Source organism: Phasianus colchicus, chromosome 3 (genome assembly GCF_987193195.1).
Source record: "Phasianus colchicus chromosome 3, bPhaCol1.hap1.1, whole genome shotgun sequence".
Taxonomy (NCBI): domain Eukaryota; kingdom Metazoa; phylum Chordata; class Aves; order Galliformes; family Phasianidae; genus Phasianus; species Phasianus colchicus.
This window is the reverse complement of record NC_143438.1, coordinates 73,985,782-74,000,017: the sequence shown is the minus strand read 5'-3', so window position 1 is coordinate 74,000,017 and position 14,236 is coordinate 73,985,782. Positions and strand designations below refer to the sequence as shown.

The window sequence follows — 14,236 nt, the reverse complement described above, 5'->3', positions numbered from 1 at the left end:
TGTCTGACAGAGTCTGGATACCCGATTAATAACAAGTTCCACTGAAGGAATGGAAGAGTGCACCTGAAAGGGTAGAATAAAACATCGGACAAAAAGAGAGAACGTGTGCTACAGCTTGCTTCACCAATCAGAAAGTGCTTTAAAATATACGTTGTTTAAATATCTTAAAATTAAACGACATCAATAGCATATATTAAAGCTATCATATAAATCTTTTTACACTTTTTAAATAACTGTTAAACTCTGTGTCTAAAATTGTGAATTTAATGTAAAATGTGACTGATTTATGTAGCTGAATATAAATCTGCAACAGTAAATCTTGCATTAATGTAAGGATCTGACAATCCAAGGGAAAGAAAATGAAGTAATCTGCCAGTAAGAAGTCCTGAAGCTGGGGGTCAGATCCTGTTCATGGAAACCATCTGGTTGGGACCCTCCAAGCCACACCAAACACAAATGATCTTTTAAAAAAATATCCTATTCATTAATGCTTCGCAGCTGTGCTGAGTGTTACTTCATTTTTCCATGGCAACATCCTTTCTGTTTCAAGGATCTTATTTCAGTTTTGGTAGCAACGTGTTCTTTTGCCAATACTGAACACATTCATGTGTTAAAGAGAAGGAATTATTACAAATTCTTGAAACAGTATCACCCTCTATTTTCATTTCTATTATGTCAAGGCCTACACATGCTAAGTAACGTACGCTAATGATAAACCTATGAAGCAAGCAGTATTTTCTCTTCTACTTTCAAAAAGTTAACCAAAGCTTATTGCTCTAAGCTCTTACTAATACATAAACCTAAAAAAGCATAATGACTTAAAGATCTCAGTTATATAAAAAGGAAAGTATTTAGTTACTGGAATAAATTGAGTATTTTAGTTCATATTTTAAAAGAAGAAAACATTGCTCTATAGAGAGAACTATGAAATACGTACCCTGCAAAAGAATTAGGCTTTCATAACTGTGAAGTAGATGGAAGAGAGCAAACCAAACAAGTGACAGTCCACAGTTATGCACAAGCACAACAAAGAGGAAAAGGTTACGCAAGAGCCTCTGCAGCCTTTCATGATGGCGACACAATGACATTAATTTCCCCAACCCACGTTTTATAGCCATTTAAACCAATTAGAGGTGCTAAAGATGACCTACTAGGTGACACTCATAAAGCTGTCTCCTGGAAAATGGCCCCTCTCCACACTAATCATCATCCATCATACTCTCTCATCAGAAAGGCTGATGTCTTTTTCAGGGAGCTTCATAATTACTCCCAAAACTGTGAAGACCTACTGTTACACATCTCAGGTAGGTGTTACGCTTAGCCTCCAGCATACAAATTTGTCCAACCCAACTTGGCCATTTGCAGCTGAATCAGATAGCACTGTCCACTAGAATTTTAAAAGGTCAGAAATTCATGTTTTCAAAGTAGAACAAATAATAAAAGAGATGCAAAAGTAAAGATGAGCACATGACTACGAGAACTGAATGAGCAGGCTGCCCGTACACAGAAATGAGTATAACAAGGATCAGCTGCATTTTTCTTACACCTTGAAACACTGTCTTTGCATTATGCAGCATTCCTGCTTTCTCCCTAAGCAAAGTTCATTTAAATAAGCCTTTATTTAGAAATGAAGAATTTTATTTTTTGACAGTTTTTTGTAAATAACCATGTTAAGGAATCACCTCATCTCCTAATTGCTGAATATAAATAAAACTGCTCATAGCTGCAATTGTTATAAGTCACAAAGTCTCTACTGGACCCAAGAATAAAAAGAATGCTGTTCAAAGAGCTCTACTAAATCTCATCCTTAGAGTTATTACAGTCAATGTTTCACTTTGATTGAAATTTGTATAAGTTATATGCCTCAAAGAAAATATTATTTTCAATAATTTCAGGAAACAGACTCATTTTTTCAAATAATTTCAGGGATTTTTAAAGGCATGTGGAATAGCTGGCTATGTTTTATATGCAATAATTACACTCTTACTTAGCTGGCATTCATTACAAGATTAGTCATTAATTCATTTGCTTTTAATACAGATCCTTCATTTTTCTCACTGGAATCCAGTATTTGCAACCAATTAAAAATAATTGTGTTTATACGGCTTCACAATTCTAGCAACTATTAGTTTGAAGAACACGTGAAAAGTGAGTATTAATCTCCTACACGGTGTAACTGCCAAGAAGACTTCAAGGCTGCATATAAAACCCTACAACAACTAAATAATAAAAACAACTTTCTACAGTAAAGTACGAAAGTCTTTTCACTCAAATACTAATAGCTTACCACAACTCCAATGCACAAAATTGTCATGTGATATTCTATCATTAGCAAGCCAGAGTTAGGGCTAAGCTAGTACCAGCTTTGGATCCAAAATAAACTTTCCAATTATTATGGTTCCAAGCACTTTTACTTGCTCAAACTTCCACTAAAAGAATAATCCTTTGATGATTTTAAGTTATGAAGTTCTGCTTTATCTGATGACAACTGAAGATTTTGCTGTTCTACAAACATGTTAATAGAAGATCCAGGAACATGAAAATAGCTTCAGAAAAAAGTGCTCAAGTATTTAAACTAAAAAAAATATTACAGAAATTTAGCTTTTTCCTATCCACAGAAAATCTAAACACATAATGTATTTTATTAAAGGTATAAATGTATTATACTATACTTAAACTGAAAAACAGTCAACCCTCATCTTGTTACCCACACATTGCTCTTCACAGATTCAGCTTTCCCACTGTGGTTAATATTGAACAAAGAACTGTGTATATGTATGTATGTCTTGAAAAATATATTCAAAGAAAATGGATAGACAGACTGCTAAGCAATAATAAGAGGGACAGTAAGCATATGTACCAATTAATGGCATTTCACTAAGAAGGGCTACCACGTATCTGTATGGAAACATTCTTGGCTATTGTGCTATTCCTTGGAGTTTGCAGCTACTTCGTCCAGTAACACACACTGTCCTCTGCCTCGAGACTGGCATCTGCTTTCCAAGTATGGCTGAAGCATTGGGATGAAACATATCAAAAGTGTGTAAACTGCTGTGTAATCTCACAGGGCAATTGAATTTCATCACTGATAAAAATCAAAAATATGGTTACATACACATAATGATGAAAATTGAAAGCATCCAAATACCATACCAAAAAACCCACACCAAAATAAAATCCACCAGTATAAGCTAAATAAATCTAGAAGTTTAGTACCTAGTTTGAACACAAACTTTTTTTCTTGGTAGCGCAAACTTATCAACTGTTGAGTAAGTGACCCATTCTTCAAACCAAATTCACGTTGTTAGTGAGTCATGCAACAAAGTAAGTTGCCATGAAAAATATGAGCAGAACAAACAGACAGTATCTTTGCCCTGATTCATCTTTTGCCATTTAGAAAGGATTCAGATCTTCACCATCATCCTAATTATTATTTTTATGACTTACACTATAGGCATCATTTACATAATGAGTTTCATTGTGTTAGGTACCACACAGACACATTACAAAAACACACTGCTTCCTTCAAACAACTTAGAACGATCTCCCCCGACTCTTATCTAGTCATTCTCATCTGCAGCATGACAACATTAAGAAAGAATGAAAAACAAACAAAATACTCATGAAACAATGATGAAATAGCTATCTGACAGCTAAATTGAGTTGTTTCCTTAAGTGTCTCCTCAACTTTACTATGCAATTAAGTCACAAATCTGAAGTTTTTGCTCAGGATATATTAAATTTTTGATCTTTTGTATATTTTGATCCTCAGTTATCTTCGTCAACCAAAAGCAGAAAAAGAGAAGATTCTGGGAGCAGAAGGTTGTATATAAATATTTTTCTTGGTAAGGAAGAGGAAAAAAAGCATTCATTTCTGCCAATAAATTTCATTTTATTTTACTTTAATATGGAAATATTTCTGCTACTATATGCTGGTGTTCTAAAGGATGAAACATTTTAGGTGGACCATAAAATACTACGCTCATTGAACATATTCTTCAAAAGGCATTGTTCATAATAATAATTCTAAATTAGTGTAATTTCCAAGCACACACTTGACATATATGTGGAAGAATGAAGTCCTAATACTAACACTTCTTAATCATCTAGCATTAGATATGTAATCAAAACACTGGATTTCTAACATTGCCTTTTTTGTGCATAGTATGCATATATTTGGATACATGAAATCCCTGCTTTTACTGATCTCAGATTACAATCTAAAGCAGTGTAGGATTAAAGAATTTAATCTGACTGATCATCTGATTGTCCTCAATAAAAAGATACATACGTAAGCATCTGACCCATCACAGCATAACACTGTTTCATATCGCACAACCACTCAAAAATTATGCATCATACACATTTTGCTCAAATATGTTTAGCAAGGTTGGTATTCAGCAAGTCTAACTATGGATAAAAAGGTAGCTAACTACTTTTATAATAGAAAAGTGTGCCAAGAATTTTTCCCTTGATGTCACTTTTAAAACAATCTACCCCTTAAATATAGAAAAGTATTTTGAAAACTAATAATTGAAAATGAAAGAATTCTTAGCTTAATTTACCAAAACTCTCTACTTCATTTTTCAGCCTCTAGGACTTTGAAACTACTGAAATAAAACAATAAAACCTTAGAGCTCCTTTAAACACCCTTCATAAAAAGCACTAGGATACATAAAAAATATCATAAAGTTTGGAAAGACATAGTTTTTCTCACTTCCTTTTCATCTTACCTGAAGTGTAAGGCGCTTAACTGCATTCCATACTATTCCAATAAATTCTTTCATTCTTTCTTCAGGACTTCTGCAGCCTTCAGATGAGTTCAGCATGGTTTTCACAGGAAGTGATAAAGGGCGAGATTCTAATGCAAACAACAAAATTCAGCTATATCAATGATATAGAATGTAACGTAGTGGCAGCACAGAAAAAGATTACTTATTTTAAATTCTAGAAGAGCCCTCCTCTCATTACAAAACTCACTATCTCACCATCTCTGTGATAACAGTGCGTAGCAGAAGTTTCTATCGCTAGTTTCAAACTTGCCAATACAACTGCATCAGTTAAGTCTGTTGAGAAATGCAGTGTGAAATGTGTGAAAAGCACTTGGAGAAATTCTTAATTTTTTAACATAAAATGTTAAGTAAATATTATGAAGAAAGCTTAACCTAAGCAAATTAAGTCAGTTTCCAAAGTGTGATAACCTATTTGATGTCGGAATAGCAGCACATAGATGTATTCACGTACATTGCTGCCAGGGTAATCTGAAAAAGGTTTTAGTTTTTCAAAGTTGTAAGAAATGAAGTCCATATTAAATTACAACCATTAAGTAGTTTTCTTAGAAATAAAAAATAAAAAAAAAAATCACTTAGCATAAACTACAAGTATGCATTAAAAAAATTTGAAAATGAAACAATTTTGTCAAATTTAAAAGGTACGGAAGTAACTAAAATATTTCAGGAAATATTTCAGCTAAATTGAATGATTTCTAGTAAAAAGTTAAGCTTCCTTAAGTCTTTAGACTTTTAGTAACATGAATATAGAAAGATTTTAGATAGTATTAGCATTAAATTGAATATAAGCAAAATAGCAATACAAAAAGGGAGTGGATCAAGTAGCAATTTCAAAATCATTAAAAATCTATGAAGAGTACACAGTTCCTCCTGTGATCTCTTACAGGGTATGTTTGCCTCCTTGTATGTTTTGAGATACGCATCAAATTATTGCCAGCCTCCTTAATATTTCCAGTATTGGTGTACATCTTGTTGAGCTGACAAAACTGCAAAATTAAAATCTCCACAAGTGTGACTATTTATGTTTCCAAATTATACAGACAGGAGAAATCTGCAGCACAACAACTACAGAAAAATTCTTACAAGGGAATTATGCTATCAGTGCAACTCAGGTGGGCAAAATTCTATGCGCCTTTATATGTGTCACTGGTCTTCATTCAATTTTGAACATGCAAGTAAACATCCAAAGAATTAAAAATGAAATAGCTGAAAGGTGAATTTCTGCTAACAGTGTGCAATGTTTGTGCCACTTAAGGAATAATTTTGATATTTTTATAATCAAGGCTAAAAATGATCAGAGTTGGTTAATATTCTAGACACAATCCTTCAACAATTAATATTTGAAGGATCTGAAAGGAAAGAGAAGTATTATGTTAAGCAAAGGAAGAATCAAACGATTGAGAATTTTTAATCTCGCAGATCTTTCTGGCTGCAATTATGGATCTGTTACAATTACAGACAATTAAAACTGGATCGTTAGAATGCAGAAAGCATGACATTTCAGGATCGTTTGATGTCAGTTTTGCTGGAAAGACAAAAAATAAATTTTCCGTATGGAAAAGCACCATGGAGTAACTATTTCATAATCTTTTCTTTTCTTTTTTTTTTTTTTTTTTTACTTTTATGCCATGTAGTGAGCATTCAATCCATACTACAAACGTATGATGTTAAAATTAAGACATTTAGTGAGGAACAGGCACTGCCTTTTAAAATTCTTAAGTAGACCTGTGTTCACAACACATTCTTTGTGTAAGCAGGCCCTATGCTGCACATAATACAAGGTAAGAATCAGGAACAGCTTGAGTAAGAAGAGAGATTAAAACAACAGAGTGGAACAGAGAACTCAATACAAGGGTTGGTAAAGGGGAGGACATTATGTAAAGTCACTGTGAGTCTTTGAAAATAGCAGAGGGAGGAATTCCTCAGGTTAGGATGAGAAGACAAATACAATATAAAACTATTCCTCAGCACAGGAATATCAACACCTTATGCCACTGCACTGCGCATTCCTCATGAATGGGATCTAAAACTAGGTTTTGCTCCAGTCTGCCATGTCTTCTTGACTGGGAAACACTTCACTAAATCTCTCTCATTAAAGAGAACCAACCTTCTAATGCCAGAAATCGATGCCTATGAACTAAAACTAAAATTAGATAGCTGAAACCTCACTTGTTTTTCTCTATGTAAGCACAACTTAAATCTTCAAAGCTGTTTCTAATTCCAGGAGTACCTGCAATAGACAACAGCCTCACTCTAATACCCCATAGTCAACCAAAGATGGAAAAAAAAAAAATCCTCTGAAATGCAAACAACATAAAGACCCATTCAAACAGAAATCCCAAAAAACAGAGAAGTAATAAAAGGTGTTTGATAATAAGATATGCTTCAGGGTGGAAAGAAACTAATTCAGAAATAACTGCTGTAACTCCTGAAAAGTGAAGAGGAAAGAAGTAATCGTTTCATTGTTTCCCTTTTTTCTTGTTGTCTTTTTTTTTTTTTTTTTTTTTTAATTTTTTTTAAACCCTGATAAGAACAACAGCTTTATCTGAAAGGATACTGAGGCAGAACAATGTCAGCCTTGCCTGATGGGGAATTATATCAGGAGATGACAGTTGCTAAGAGTCTGTAGTCTGGTATGGCTATTCAGTGTGTTTGGCTACTCCTCTATAGTAGATACTTAGACTGGATCAGCTCCATCTGTCTCAGTATGAAGGTTAATCTACTAAAATAATTATGCTACTCAGCTACTACTGAACTGAAAAATCCAGGAACATTTCCTGGCACAGTAATCAGTCCTGTGCTGAAGCCAGGAGCCAGTCAGCAATAGCTGGATAGAAAATAGGATTTGTCTGAAACATTTACAAAACTGTTGAGAAAGGAAAAAGGAGAGGGGGGTTGCCTTGGGTTGTACAAAGCTGGATTTTAAAGAAAACCAATGTACTGATTCCTACTTTGTCCTCAAGTCCCATAACGCCTATGTGCTACTTTAGTAAAAACATACACCACATCTTTTTCAAAGCAGTCACTCAGAGGCTGCCACGTTCCCCCAGTTCAGAGGACACACCGTAATGTCTGTAATGAACAGACTTTTGAAAAGGACTGATCAGCTTCAGCCAGGATTGAGCTATCAAAAGCAAAAATTTCCGCAATTCGTTTCACAATTTGTTGTCAAAGTTGCAGTCTTTCAAAATTAATTGTAAGTGTCCTCTCTTTGTAGATGACACAAAACAAGACTTACAGGCATAAATTCTAGATGTAGATGTGCTTGCTTTTTTGATGTGCTTGCTTTTTTATAAAGACATAGGTCTCTCCTTTTTTTTCTGGCTTACCAGGAACTGTTTGCTTTAGAAATTTGATCAACAAAACAGATGTTCTAAAAATAAAAATAACTTTGAGAAAATTAGTGCTATATTTAGTGACTTCAGAATGCAAAAGAGAAAATAAACTCTTTGAAGTGACATGATTTGGGGGCAAATGGACATTTCCTCTAATAAATAAAAGCAAAGACCACAGATGAGAGGTTTTCTACTACTGGGCTGAGGACCACCAGTAATCTGTATTCATCAGAGGCCTCATGCTTTTGGTTCCTTCCTTACATCTGGTAATTGAACTCAAAGCAGGTAAATTATAATGCTTATATCTTATTCCTATTTTGTAGGTGGTGCAGTTCTACCATGTTTCATTCTTCCGACACAAGACTCCTTTCTTCTGGCCCACTGTGTGCCTCGGGCAGTTTATACATATAGAAGGCCTTTCTGGTTGGAAAAGGCCATCTTGCTGCAGGCAAACCCATGCTGTCAATGATCTCCAAAAGCTTAGAAATGAAAGTCAAGGTTCATACACAGATACCCATGCCACAGTCATCAGCAGGATAGTCTCTCCCCAGTGCATGACTCTTCTCAAGATGTACATCACATGACCTCAGCATGCTGGGCAAGCTTTCCTTCCCACCTCACATCATCTGTCTTATACTTCTCACACGTTAGAAATGAGCTAAGCTGAGAAAAATGCTACTGCAAGTTAATCATAGATACTAAGAGGGCATGGCAGCAAAACACACGAACAGTAAATGAAGTCAAGGGAAAGCTCTTTCTGGAAAGATTTATCTAATAAAATTACAAGTTGTCTCTGTAGTGTCAAAGTACTCATTGGGGTTTCTTAATAAATACACGTATTTTCATGCGTAGATACAGTTTTTTATCAGAAATAGAAAAAAAAAAAGTGTTTGCTACTAATGCGAGCCATTAAGGAACTGATCAAGGAGTCTGAGGGATTAGAAATGAGATTGAAAAGCAGTGGAGGAGAAAATTCTAACTTCAAAGAACTCTGGAAAAAAAGATGAAAATCTAAATGGACGAGAGGTTTTTATTATTTTTTTATTTTTTTGTTTCAGAAGATTAACTACTTTCTTCATATGTTATAGAAAAAACATAGCACGCCCACCACCTACTTAAAATTCCCCCTTTTTTTTTTTCTGTTAACCAGCAGTTTTCAGCTTCCATGTATAATAGGGGCTAAAGCAAAAATCACTGAAACTCTTCTATAAAAGCTTGTTTAACCTTTGGTTGGCATTTCAGTTTTCTTCCTACGTTTATGTATTTTTGTATTTGTAGAACAACATACATGCCTATATACAGAGATACATGAAAGTATTACAAATGAATCACACTTTTATATATTATTATGCCAAAGGAATAAATTTTGTTCTCAGTACAATTCATTTCCATGCAGTAATTTTGCTCTGTGATTTAATATTAAGTGTTTATATATATATCTATAAGTATATATACACATACATACGTAAAAGAAATTGCAGAAACAGAAGATTAACTACTGAAAATGTTTTCTTATTTTGTGTGTTAATATTTCCTACAATCCAATTTAAAAATGAAGAGTTCATCTAAGTAGTATACTCATTAGGTGACAGATGTACGTATCAGTATTTGTTGAACTACCAGTACACATCAAAGTGTTTTAGAAGTATTCACAACTTAATTTTTGTGGTGCTGTGTCAAAACCATTAAAATATGGAATCTTTGGACTTCTTAGCAAATGTCTTTTTGTAGAGCAAATGTATGCCAGTAACTCAAATTGAATGTGATTTGGATGTGGTTATGTGAGCAAAAAAACTTTCTGTGTGAAAGTGAGAGTAAGCTACGGAATGGTATGGCTAGCTTTTTCTCCCATCAAATCCAATTATTGTTGCATGATTTTGGGGGAAAAAAATCTACCTAGTACTGAGAAAATAAATAAAGAAGGACTGACACTTTAGTACAAATCAGTAATGTTTTTTCACAGGCAATACTGAGCTGCTATACTAGTCACAATCAAAACATGCTATATGTGAATTCAAAACTAAAGCCCATGCCTAAATTTGTTTTAGCGTTGCTTTCAATTCCAAATAACTTAGTGCATTATGAAGTAAGAATGTCAGCCTTCAGGTTTGGAAGAACTTTCCTGGTAAACACAGGAAGAATTCTGCTTGCTTGTCTGCCTTACTTTTTAAAAATACACTGACTGTTCCTTAGTTTTTTAAATAATATAAAACAAAAAGCCACATCTTCTATTTTTTCCATAAAGAAAGCATATTTGATGTACTACATTGGATTTGTGTTCCTAATGTTCTTAAACTCTACACATGGAACTGAAGAAATCGTGCCATCACACAACTGAAGTAAAACATTTTACTACCTAAGAAAAACCACAATAATAATTTCTTGGTGTAAGTACATGACTGTCTTGCCATTTAGAAGTTACTCCAAGTTATCTGGGCCCAGAGACCTTCTATTTAAGTAATCTTTCCAAGAACTACAGTCCAGTTATAAGAATATAACAGCTCTTGTACTTTCAGGCACCTTTGGTAGATGTGTGTCAGATTTAAATTCCTATATTTTACTTAGCCTACTTAGCATCTGTTTAATTTCATTCATCTTCCCAAATAAATCATCAGCAATACATTCCAAGGCAGGCATGAATAAACGATAATCATTCAGTTCATTGAGCAGAAATTGCAACGTACTAATTCAAATGCTTCATATAATCCATTGATTTTTCAGCAACTAGATTTCTCTGACATTTGCCAAAGTTTCTTTTGCATTCCAACAGCTCAATTTAGCAGGAACCTAGTACAGCATTCTAGTTGTAATACACTTATATATTACATCCATCTTGCAAAATGTCCCAAACAACCCACTACAATTTGTGGCTCATGTTTGGACAGTACCCAGTGTGGGCATCAATGTGCCCCCAGCTGAGCAGTGTCCCACAGGCACTGCCATATCTACTCAGCAACCCATATTACCTGCCTGCACAGGCATGCTACACACATACTATGAATTTATACACACATATTAAACACCCTGCCACTACCCAGTCATTAGAGCTACACCTCTACTACATGTCTGGAAATCACTTTTCACTGAACTGACAGAGAACCACTGAATTACTGTAAATGGGAGAAGTGGGTAGATGAAGAAAATCAGGCAAATCTTTTTTTTTTTTTTTTTTAATACTCTTTATTATCTTGCTTGTTTATGGCCACATCATACAAAATTTAAACCATATATTCTGTTATCTTACTCTGTTTTTGAGGCCTCTGTGGTTAAGGAGATTTATAAATAACTTCCATTTGAGACTTAAGAACAGAAAACTTGGATTTTCACAGACATACCATATAAATAGAAGTTTTGCTCTTTTCCCATGCTTCACTTTTGGCAATGTCTCAGCAACCATTAGCTAATAAACTGAACTCAAGATCAATGTTTTAAATCATTTTACAGCTGTGATTACAAACTGCTTTCATTTAATACATAGGGTTGGTTTCTAAATATTCTCAACGGAGTCACTGCTAAGATTATGCTAGACATGAAAAGCGTAAATTCCAACTCATCACCTGAATACCATGATTTTAAGATATAACCTCTTTCAATCTCTGAAGACTATATACATGTGCTTGCATCCATGTAGCAGTCTCAGGTTCTGATTACTTAAAGTATCTGTAGCATTTGATTATTAAGAGATATGGGGCTTGCAAGGATTGTTGTTCCTCCTACCTAAAAAACTATTACAGCATAGGTAGTCCTAGACACGCAATCAGTGTGCTTTTTATTCCTATTTTCAAAAAGACAAACAAAGAAAACACAGACAGAAAGTAGGTGAAAATTAAAAGAAAGGAAAACAAGTTAAAAATAGAAGGGATCAATAAAAGGGGTCCATTAAAAAAATCAGAACTCTATTTTCAGTTTAGTAAGTCATTCAATCACTGTACTTCAGCACATCATGCATCTGCAAAGAAATGAATTATGAGAGATATCATCCACTGAACTTTCTCTCAGAAAGAGATCTCACCTTTTGCACTTGCATTCATTCTACCTTTTCTAACCATTTACACTGGGAGCTTCATAATGAGAGAAACAATGCAATATGCATGCTAGTTTTTACTGTCCCCCGAACCTTCCAGTCCAATTGCAATGCTGACAAAGAGATGGGAAAGCTTCTAACATCACCTGAAATGTCATGAGGGAATATGGAGAACAAGTCTGCATGGCGCTGCAGTACGATATGGCTCTCCTTCCTTTAACTAGGGGAAATTTGAATGTTCTTCTGAAAGGGACAGAGCATCCCTGAAAATTATTTCTTCAGCAGACAATCCTTTTGCTCTTTGGCATTCATTTTATTTTTGAACTCCCCTTTTTTGTAGGTAAATCTCAAACACTTCGGGTGCTTTACACCTGGCATTTTATCTCCACTGTGTAACAAACAGATACACATTTCAAAACACTGGCTTGTCTTCAAACAAGCAACTATGTCATGCATGGCACTTTCTAAAAACAAACAAAAGGTAATGTCCACCTTATTTTCAACCGCACACTATTTCCTGTTATCCAAGAAATGAGAAAAAGTCAACATTCTTACTGGCTGATTCCTATGGAGGTAGTAGAAGAAAAAGTATGTAAAAAAAACTCAAAGGAAAAGATACGGGTAACTTGATTTTATCACCTCTAGCTTCCCCAACCTCTTTTTATAAACTTCACTTTGTGAGTCCTCTAATAGTCTTTGACACTTTATAGAATCACAAGGTTGGAAACAACCTATAAGATCATCTAGTCCAACCGCCTTCCCATACCTATTAGTACCACAAGCACTAACCCATACCTCATAGCTCCTCATCCAGATGCCTCTTGAACACTGCCAGGGACGGCGACTCCACCACCTCCCTGGGCAGGCCATTCCAGTGCCTGACCACTCTTTGAGAGAAAAAGTTTCTCCTAATGTACCAACCTCCTCTGGTACAACTTCTGGCCATTTCCTCGGGTCCTACTATTTGCCTGGGAGAAGAGGCCAGACCCTTTTTCACCACAACCTCCCTTCAGGAAGTTGTAGAGTGCAATGAGGTCTCCCCTGAGCCTTGTCTTCTCCAGACTAAACAATCCCAGCTCCCTCAGCCGCTCTTCATAAGATCTGTGCTCCAGACCTCTCACCAGTTTTGTTCCCCTTCTGTGGACATGCTCCAGGGCCTCAATGTCTTTCTTGTAGTGAGGGGCCCAAAACTGAACACAACACTCAAGGTGCAGCCTCACCAGTGCTGACTACAGGGGGACGATCACCTTCCTGCTCCTGCTGGCCACACTATTTCTAATGCAGGCCTGGATGCCATTGGCCCTCTTGGCCACCTGGGCACACTGTCGGCTCATGTTCAGCCAAGCATCAACCAACACCCCAGGTCCCTTTCCTCTTCACAGTCATCCAACCACTCATCCCCAAGCCTGTAGCGCTGCCTGGGGTTGTTGTGGCCAAAGTGCAGAACTCAACACTTGGCCTTGTTAAACCTCAACCCATTCACCTCAGCCCAGCGATCCAGCTTATCTAGATCCTTCTGCAGGCCTCCCTACCCTCAGGCAGATTGACACTACTTCCCAACTTGGTGTCATCTGCATACTTACTCAGGGTACACTCAATCCCTTCATCTAAGTTGTCAATAAAGATATTAAACAGGATGGGCCCCAGCACCGACCCCTGGGGGACACCACTTGAAACGGGTCGCCACCTGGACTTAACTCCATTGACCATCACCCGTTGAGCACGGCCCTCCAGCCAGTCCCTTATCCAACGGAGGGTAAAACTGTCCAAGTCATGGGAAGCCAGTTTCCGCAGAAGGATACTGTGAGAGACCATGTCAAAGGCTTTGCTGAAGTCTAGTCAAAGGCTTTGCTGAAATCTAGGTCTTACTTAGATGAGTTAAAGAGCAAACTTCAGTATAATAAACGAAAGCACCCCTATATGTTATTAAAATGCTTATGCATTTTAACTCCATTTAATTTATGCATTTTAACTCCAAAACACATGCAAGTCCCTGCTTCTTCAAGTCAAAGAACAATTCTGGTAACTGAACTTTTCAAAGCTTTGCCACAATTAGGTTTTGTTCAGACAAAAAGGGATGCTGAATG

General features: G+C 35.8%; 1 protein-coding gene across 8 annotated transcripts in view; it reads right to left on the bottom strand.

Moving 5' to 3' along the window:
• The window catches only part of VPS13B (vacuolar protein sorting 13 homolog B), a 410,907-nt gene that overhangs the window by 203,496 nt on the left and 193,175 nt on the right, over positions 1-14,236 (bottom strand). For all 8 annotated transcript variants that reach the window (XM_090137834.1, XM_031591056.2, XM_090137833.1 and 5 more), the window contains one exon: positions 4,734-4,861. In XM_090137834.1, the coding sequence (XP_089993960.1) occupies positions 4,734-4,861 (128 nt within the window). The remainder of the gene's footprint in view (positions 1-4,733; positions 4,862-14,236) is intronic.